General features: G+C 44.4%; 1 protein-coding gene across 1 annotated transcript; it reads left to right on the forward strand.

Moving 5' to 3' along the window:
* Window positions 1-101: 101 nt before the first annotated feature.
* LOC149354622 (dynactin subunit 3-like) lies at window positions 102-5,654 on the forward strand. Its single transcript, XM_089577528.1, has 7 exons — window positions 102-212; window positions 273-348; window positions 416-502; window positions 1,001-1,084; window positions 1,164-1,222; window positions 1,523-1,582; window positions 5,554-5,654. Exons 1-7 carry the CDS (start codon window positions 102-104, stop codon window positions 5,644-5,646), a joined length of 570 nt encoding a protein of 189 aa, XP_089433654.1. The 3' UTR covers window positions 5,647-5,654.
* The last annotated feature ends 3,923 nt before the right edge of the window (window positions 5,655-9,577 follow it).

Raw genomic sequence — 9,577 nt, forward strand, 5'->3', positions numbered from 1 at the left:
CCAAAGTGCTGAGAGTGGTGGTGGCGCGCGCGATGTTGCCGTCTCATAAACTCAAGCAGCTGGCGTCTTGAAGTCGGTTTGTCTATAAGCAAGCTGTCATCATGGCGACGCCCGAAGTGCTGAAGATGCTCGAGGATCGCATAGAAGCATTAGAGAGGCGTCTCACTGACTGCGATCCAACGAAAGAACCGCCTAACAAATCTAGCATAACGGTAACGAACCCTTTTTAGTGCCATTCGATGCGGGTTGCTACTAACTATCTCTTACTGCAGGAAGTACTGCTTAACGTCAACTCGAAAATACAAGCTGCCGTCGCTTCTCGGGAGAAACTGTCAGTGCTCAAAAAAAGTACGTGCGCGCGAGATCTGTTAATGATTGCTTCAAAGTAACAATGCTGCTTTTGGCAGTCCTTCAGCTGACGAGCTTGACAAGTACCTGGATGCTGAATTCCAGGACCGAGCCGATTTGACAGAGGGTGCTAAGCTCCAGCTGATTTTAGCAGGCGAGTTGTGCACAACTTTTTTGACGCGTATGCTGATGTTTAGACACTGTGCATGTAACAAAGTGCATTATATAGGTCATATAAACTCCTAGTGATTGTAATTAATTGAAGTGGCTGAATGAAGGTAGCATAGCCAGAGACCTGATTATCATAATTCTATCTGAAGCATGTATGTGAAGTTTTGCTTTGGTCATGTAATAGATTGTGCGCTTCGATGAAAATATGCTATGTGCTGTACTCAGTGTGCGCGCAGTCAGGCCGAGTTCTGCAATGTCAGCGCAAGCTAAAGGACCCCCAGGTGGTCTAAATTAATCCGGAGCCCTACGCTTTGAGACGTTACCCCACAATTTACAGTTTAGCTTTTCGGTTCTGAGCATTCAATCTTCCTTGCTACAGCCAGCCAATGTAGTATAGCAGTGACTGTATGTGCAAAGAAAAAACTTGTTCTTGAGCTGGGTCTGTTTTAAGAAACTGTGCTGAATTTGCCTTGCATTCTAGACGAAGACAGAATCCGACAGGTGATAGCCGCCTTTCAAAAAATGGAGGACCTCAAGCCAGTCCTTGACAGCACTCACATTAAAGGTGAGTATTTCGTACCATGCATTAATGTTCATATTTGTAGCACATTCCTATTTGTTAACGTCTCATTTTTAATCTACAGATGCGCCATCTCACATTGGCAAGGTTTCAGCGCTTGCTGCTATTCAACTTGAACAGCAGGTACGTACGTCACAAATAATTTTCTTGAGAGCAGGCTTTGACTACTGCTATGTAGTAGATGCTTTAAGTTATCACAGTTCCCAAGGGCAAGCTCTCACTAGAGCCCAATGTTCTCTTTTTGTCATTTTCTATTATATATAGTAGTTGTAATATTTTTGTATTTGTGTGCGGCTACTGTGTTCATAAATTTATGTGCATCTTTAAATTGTTTAATGCATTTCTAAGTTTGCCATTGCTAAAAGTTTGCGTAGCTTTTTTTTTCATGCAGTCTGGGCTGACATTACTTTTTTGACCCTGTAGGAACAGGCTGACGAGCAGACCAGGAAATTGCACCATCTGCTAGCAACCTACAATGATCTGGTATGCACTCATTGTCTTCTCCAACATGTAATTTGTAAAAAACTTGCGCAAGAATGAAATTGTCATTTATGATAGCTTAAAAATATGCTTTGTTCACTGGTAGAGTGCAAGTCCAATTTCTGGCTAAAGCTAGCACTTCTTGAACGGGCTCCAGGGGTGAGCTGTTGCAAAGAAATCAGTGTTATACACCATTCACGCGAGCACTTTTAATTCTCAGTCAGTTCAGTCTGCGATCATATTTCCTGCAATGTGATGCAAGCGAAACATTGTACTGTCACACTCAGTGCCCTTTGAGCCAGTTGGTATTTTGACTACCATGAGCTGCTGAATGTTTCCATAGGTGTAGTTTATGTGGGTTTCTGTCGTACTCTGAAAGTGATGTAGAAAGGAAGTTTTAATAAAAGAAAGTTAGTGTTTTAACTTTGTTAAACCGAGTAAGACATGCAAAAGCACTTGAGGCAACACAGCCTCAAAGGCAACCGCATGCAAGATCTTATCGTCAGCTGCTGTTGGCAATGACACGTGAAGAGAGGGGCTTCCACGCATTGACGGAGCAACTGCGCAAGGCCTCCACCGCTGGCACTCTGTCAAAGATCAATGTAGTGTTCCATACATGCCCCTGCCAAAGATTGAGGCTTCACACCTACCCCGAGTTTTTCAGATTTGCTAGTAAGCAGTGCTTTCACACTAAAAGTGCTACTACTAATCGGCAAAGCAGTATAAAGTTGATTCTTGAAATTTAAATCTGCTCATTTATCCATAGAATTGAACAAGCTTACCTGTGCAGTGTTAATATTTGTTGCAGTAAACATTTAGGTGTTGATCCTTGTGACAATCTCTTTTTTAGTACAGCAAAAGCTGTTATAGCCTTATAGCCCCACATTCTAGTATGGATTGTGCAGTGTCAGCCTTAAGATCTTAATTACTTAGTGAATTAATTTAACTTAATTAATGGTGTTTGATTTCAGCCAATTTAATTTATTTAAATTCAGTTTCATTGTTATCTTTCAATTGACTTGAATTTGCCACCTACCAATTCAGTTGCCACCTGTCAACCCAACCATGGCAGGTGGCAAAGTGGAGAGAGGTAAAGCCCTCTCTACTTTTTAGGGAGGGAAGAGAGAGAGGGTGGGAGGCGACGGATGGCCTATACTCGTTTTCATACATAGCAGGCAATGCTGCCAAAGCTAGCACACCTGTTCGCGCAGGCTAAGTCCGCACGCAAAAAGTAGTTCGCCATACGACCAAAGCGAACACAGGCATATTTCATTGCGACAAATCTTATGTGTCATGACTAGCACCTCCTAGACTTCTTTTATCTCTTGCCACACTTTCGTCCTGCGACTCATCGAGTTTTTGAGAAGCAAAATGTACACGTGGCAGTATGATACGCGGTTGGTAGGGCGAATCGCTCCTACTCAATCCGCGCCGAAAAAAATAGTTCACACTCCGTGAAAATTATGGCCAGAGAGCCCGAACACTGAGCACCTGACAGCTTTGACTGTGATTTCCAGTGCTACCACATCGTTTTATACCGCTCTTTGCATTCGTCCAAATACTGACCAGCGTTTCAAGAAGAACGAATGATACTGGGCGGAGTAATACGGTTTCCTGGACGCACTTCTTCAGCTACCTCCGTAACGTTGCCTGCTATGTATGAAACGGAGTATAGTAGCTTGGAAGGTTATGGCGAGAGCGGAGGAGTGGGCAACCTTAAGGTGACGGGAAGAAACCATAGGGTGGCTACCATGGAAGGAAGAGGTTATGACATTTTCACAAGCAAACTGTGATGGCATCAATTCTTGCTGCAGATCTCTGAGGCTAGGCCAAACTGTCATTCACTTTGAAAACGTAATCATGGAATCCTTTTGATCTTTACGCCATGAGTTTATTTCGAGTGGTTGGAAAGTAATGTTCCATTCTTTTAATCTAATTTTCTCAGCATTAAATGCATCTTTGGCTGCCAAACAAGCATGACTATAGCCACAAAAGCCAAACAATAGATTTTTGTGAAAAACATAAATTGGATGGAGTTGGCCTCGCTGTCCCTTCAAAGGAGATATGGTACACTTAGCAACAACTTTTCTTGGAAATGAAAGAAAAGCTACAAGGGTGGAGCATCCGCAACTGTGCCGCTGCACCAAGCAGCTTTGTCGTAGGATATTGCTGCCTGCACGGTTGTTTCGCTCCATCGCTGATGTAGGTGGTGCCATCTATGGAAGTTTCTCTTAACAAGGCATGCTGAGGAAATTCTTTGTAATCAAGGACAGTGTTTTGCCTTGGCTTTCCAACATTGAAACTTGGCAGTAAGGTTATAGAGATGTGTCTTAAATTACGAGTATTACCAGTATGTACCATGTTTTGAGAGGAAATTATTAAAGGGCCTCAGAAAGGGGCTCTCAATAAAGTTTCGGTATGTCTGGGACGTTAAAGGTTGCTGCTTCACAAATGTCCACTAGCAAGAATTTTTTTAATGTGTTCTGTGTAAGACGAGTTATATGCAGTCAAATTTGAACTTCCGCGTCCTTGCGCCTTTCCCTCTCCCCTCGTCAATTTTTGCACGCCAAAACATCAGCGCTCCTCTGCCGGCCCCTCCGCCGGCTGCTGCCATGGTAGCTGCCTGATGGCTGAAAGAGTTTGGCGTCGTGAACCAACGATAACCCCCGGCTGCTGATGTCACTTGCGAGACTTGACGTCATATTGTAACGTGGCGGCCAGCTGAAGAATGAGGCGTGGTGAACGATGCAGCAGAGATTATTTAATGGCCGCTGGCCTAGCGCGAGCGCTCCGTCCCGCGCCACTGCCAGCTTCGTCACACTACCCGGGTCCACCGAGCGAGCGTCCCGATCGGTGACGAACGGATGCGCGAAATGGCGATGGTCTTAAGTGGAGGGTTGAACAGTATGTAAAAGATGGTGCAGTGCTGGCCGCCACGATGAGAAAGATGAGAGAATGAGTCCCGGTCCACGAAGCATCCGGGCGGTAGAGTGCCCGGAGCTGATGGCCGAGGCCCTCGGACACACCGAACGGCAGGGGCAGGGGGTTGGTGTCCTCATGTGTGGGCAGGGTCTTGGGTCGGTCGGGTCATTATGGTCGCGGCAACGTTGTCAGTTCGTCGTGTCTTTTGGTCCGGGCGGGGGACGGGGCTGGGGCGTGCGGCGAGGTCGGTTCAGGTCGGGCGGGCTGGGGCACGGCCGTTGGGGGCGGACCAGGTACTCACTGCCGACGTCCACAGCAGGCGCAGGACGTCGAAGCCCCGTGACCAGGATGGCGATGAAGGGACCCCAGCACCTCACACCAAATGTAACGTGGCGGCCAGCCGAAGAATGAGGCGTGGTGAACGATGGAGCAGAGATGATTTAATGGCCGCTGGCCTAGCACGAGCGCTCCGTCCCGCGCCACTGCCAGCTTCGTCTTCGTCACACGTCTTCGTTGGGGGGTTAGCCCAGCAGCAGACAGGACAGGCCACAGTCAGAAGGCACACCGAGCTAAATCACTCCAGCACAAATTGCCACGTCCTCGTCGTCGTCCACTGCCGAACGTCCAAAACAACGTCGTCTTCGCCTAGCAACTATGCACCGTAACAATATGCCAGGTTTCGCGCGAAAATCTGGCACCGTATGTCGCCACGAAGTGCGAAAGCGGGAATTTTCAAAGATGTATTATAAATTTCCCCCTTACTTTCGAGGTCTTGTAGTTTACATAGTGCAAGCATTTTAAAGCCAAGCTTGAACACCCTTTTCTGTGGCCCTTTAACTGCAACTAGGGAGTATTTTGTGCTGCGTAGGAAGAACGGGCATGCTTTGGCCCTGTAGCTTTCGCTCCTTTCCAAGAAAAGTTGTCATGGAGTATATTTAAGTTCATTTCAGTTTCCTGCTAGTTGTTTACAGCTTGGATGTTGCCCGGAGACGTAAAATATTACACTTTTTATGTTGTGTCGCTAGTGCCGACTAACAGGCTTTCTTTTTCAGGTAAACACAATATCAAAGCAGTTTCTTCTTTGGGACTCCATTCTGACGGGCAAGCTTGAACAGCAGAACACAAAAACCACCTCATCTGAGTGACATTTTTTGACAAGAGTTGACCTTGTGCAGCTTGGTGGAAAAAAATAAAATTAATTTAACGCTTTCTTCACTCTGTTGTATCCAGAGAAATGTTCGAGCGCACATTTTCACTTCTCTTGTGCAGGCAGCTCCACTTATTTACAGCTTTAGATACAAAGAAAAGCCTGTATGGCCTTGGAAAAATGGCGTGGGACATAGAGTCTTGAACAGAATGCGAGCTGGAAATTCCCCTTCATTTGTAGAGTCTTGGAATGTTAATTAGACTAAGCAACGATATACAAGGCCAGTCCAGATTATCCAAATTAAAAAAAAGGGTGAATTAAGTTTTCTTGAATTTACATATACGTTTAGTGAAGTAAGCACTTGCACTGAAAGGACACTGTAGAGGCTATCCTACAATGCAGACATGCTTGGTTGACATCGTCTTCATGTGCAAGTTTAAGAGCAGTTTTCACTTTAATCGCAATTTATCCTGGCCCATGAAGGTCTTTGTTCAGGAACTGCGTGCATGCACAGCAACATGTTGAGTTGCCAAGCTTTATGGTGTTTGGATGCCTGGAGTGTGTCCAGTCCGAACAGATGCAATCTGTTCGGATATCAGCACTGCCTCCGTGACACGAACAGAAAAGTTATTTTAAGTGTTAGTACCAAGGTGCAGTGGCCATAATATGGCCAGGCCAATGAAACTCTCTCCAAGATTTGAGATTTACAGTAGACTCTCAATAATTCAAACTTGGATAATTCACACTGTCAGTGAATTCAAACAAATTTAAAAATTTTGGTTGGCTGGCAATATTTTAAATGCATTTTAAAGCCGTTTAATTCATGCCGTGGCTTAGCTTAATTCAATCTTTTTGCATTGTGCCAACACTCCAAACACTTGAAAGAGCCGTGTCCGAGGTTGGCTACTTCAGGCTAGCAGCGCCATGTCAGGTGCAAGTTCATCCTTCGTATGCGTACCTCGACACGACAGGTGAGCGTTCAAATACCCCTCGCACACTGTTGCCCGCCATGCTCTGACGTGCGCTCAATGGCAGGCGTGATGATGATCGGCAGGCCCTGCTGGGTATAGTTTCATTTTCTGAGCTACGCTACCAGGTGGCGGTGATTGCATCGATAGCGGTTATTGGCCATGTATGGCTCAGCCCAGCCCAGTGCTATCAATTCGTGGATTTATTCAAGAAATCGTAAATTTGTACACAAATAACACCATGAAAAAGCCGTGATAGGGAAGCAAAGGTCACCATGTGACATGAAATCGAGGTAATTACATTCTATCCGATAAGTATTCTGTTTCTTTCCTTGTTAAAGAAACTGGTGGGTCACTGACAAGGGCTATAGCTAAGTACTTTTCAGATACCTTATTATCCATGCATCAGTGGGCATTACAAATATCTTGCGTTCATGTCACAAGATGACCTTGTATGCTTCCCTATCATGGTATTGTCATGCTGTGATTTTTGTGTAAATTCACAATTTTTTAAAATGAACTTACGAGCTGATATATCGTCAATGCTGTTTGTGTCCAGTTTTCGTGTTCATCTATCCTTTTCGTGCTGTGAACAAACGACTTGCGTGAACCTCTACCCTTGCAAGCCCAGCAGTCCAGCTGCACGCCCCTTCAGGCACTGATTGGCGCTTCGCTAGTTGTTTTTCTTTTCTAAAAGGTGTCTCGCGGTTCTGCCGCCAACTGCACCAAGTGATCATGCGCTCCCCTCACTTCCGCCTGGATCTTCCTGTGCGCCAAACCTGCGCGCTTGTCACGAGCTGTTCGCTGTGCGGTGAAGCCTCCTAGTCAACATACCGTATTTTCCGGTGTATAAGACGCACCTGCCATATATGCAAGCTGTCACTGAAAAAGTTTGTATATAAGACGCACCCGTGTATAAGACGCACCCCAGTTTACCCAGTTAGGCTAGTGAGGCTTCATTAAACACGCTTGCGCGACTATCGCGAAATGCACCGTACCTGTGAGCAATTCTTAAGCAACGCTAAGTGATCAAAAAAGCAACACTTACGCCATACCCGTCCACGTTTTAGCAAAAATGAAAGAAAGAACGATACAGCTCCCCATATGTCCATAACAACATTTTATTTCTACTTGAAACCTTTGAAGTCTTCGTCTTCAGATGCGCTATCAAAAGGTTCACCCATTTCTGGAAGCAACTCGGCTGAAACATGCACTACGTACACGGAGCAAAAAAATTGCAAAGGGTGACTAAAAAAGAGCGCCGGCTTGTCTTGACAATGGCGAGAAGCGCGATTGTCACCATCTTTTGGTGCTTCTCGTTACTTTTGCCTTGGGTCTTTGAAACAGCCGCGCGTTTGTGATCCCGGAAGTCGTCATCCCCGCCGTTTCAGGATAAAGATCACCTAGAATGTCGCGCACGGCGGTCCCGGTATTGAAGTATTAACTGTGTTGCAACCGCGTTATTGGTAGTGATATTTTTTAGGTGAAAAAAGCTTGAGCATGAACCGGAGTAATCGATGAACTCGCAAAAAAAAGATGAAAAATTCGCATATAAGACGCACCCTTGTATAGGACGCACCAGCAAGATTTTCGAAAAAAAGCTGCGTCTTATACACCGGAAAATACGGTAGATGCCACCACTTCTGAATGACTACACCGCTACCGCGTCGCACCGTGAAAGAGACCGTGGAGGCCCAGGTCTGCTTCGACACTAGCTCTCGACAGCGTGCACGAAATGAAGCATTGATGGAACAGAGAAAAACCGTCGTCACCGTGCAGTTTTCAGTCGGAAGCAGACAATCGACAACCATTGGACAATTTTTTTTCACAAGTTATATCTTTTATGATGTGAGACTATTTTTGGCAGCATTTTTATGGACATTTTACAGTTGGACTTTCAGGCAATTCAGGTGTCTTATAATGATATTTCATTCCAGTGGGAACTCATACTAACTTTTTTTTTCAGCCATGTTGTGACTGCTGGCTGACTAAACAAATCAGTGGCTTTCACTATTTTATGTTGCGTTACCGCTTACAGTGTAGAGAAAATGGTCCAAATTACTATTTGTATACTCAGATGTGCATAAAGCAAAACACATTTCGCTCTGACTCATACTAGCAACACCACCTGAAGAGACACTATTTTGCCATCAATAAAAAAGTTCATAATACTACTACAGTGCACTTCTGATAATTTAGACAAAAATCTCAAGTCCCTTAAAGTTTGGTCTAGAGTCTACAATACATCAGGATTTACATACGATTGTGAATGGGTTGTAATACCACTTGAGGTCTCAAAATTAAAAACTGCAAGGGGGATCCCTATTATGAATTGGACAAAGATTCCAACAAAAAACAAGCATCATAAACTTGAAATAATCATGCATAATATAAAACAGCTTGCATCAAAAAATTGTTTATTTTGTTCCAATATTCGACATTTTTAATTCAAAATATCAATTTTTATGTGCATAGGAAAAGCACATGGGTACTTGTCAGGCCTTGTTTAACTTCACCTAATTTTTTGGAAAAAAAATTTTGCTTTGTGTCAAGAAGTTTGTAAACCATGCCTAACAGTCTTAAACTCTGAATGTGACGCTGTCACTTGAGATTGTTGACATTCACACAATTGACAAAAATTTGGGGAATGTGGGTTTGCAAAAAAAAAAAATTCTGCGTAATCAGGCAAGGCACGTAAACAAAAAGCATAAACGCTCGAAGGGAAAAGCATGCTGCACCTACATCCTATAGAATGAATACCAGCTGACTGACTAGCGAGGCAACACAAATCATTTTTTTTAATCCACATCCCACAAACATTTGTCTATGACTGCACCAGATAAGAATGCACACAACACAATTAAATGAGAATATTTTAATGCTGCACGAAGGCAGCTGCGTCAGAAATCAAGACTTTATATTACAAGTACTATGTCAATAAATAATGCAGACGGGTGTGTG

The sequence above is a fragment of the Amblyomma mixtum genome, chromosome 3 (assembly GCF_055824585.1).
Source record: "Amblyomma mixtum isolate Tamu chromosome 3, ASM5582458v1, whole genome shotgun sequence".
NCBI classification, from domain to species: Eukaryota; Metazoa; Arthropoda; class Arachnida; order Ixodida; family Ixodidae; genus Amblyomma; species Amblyomma mixtum.

Coding starts and splice junctions, on each gene's coding strand:
- LOC149354622 (XM_089577528.1), top strand. CDS start 102: ATGGCGACGCCCGAAGTGCTGAAGATGCTCGAGGATCGCATAGAAGCA. Junction 503..1,000: donor GCTCCAGCTGATTTTAGCAG/GCGAGTTGTGCA, acceptor CTTGCATTCTAG/ACGAAGACAGAATCCGACAG. Junction 1,085..1,163: donor TGACAGCACTCACATTAAAG/GTGAGTATTTCG, acceptor TTTAATCTACAG/ATGCGCCATCTCACATTGGC.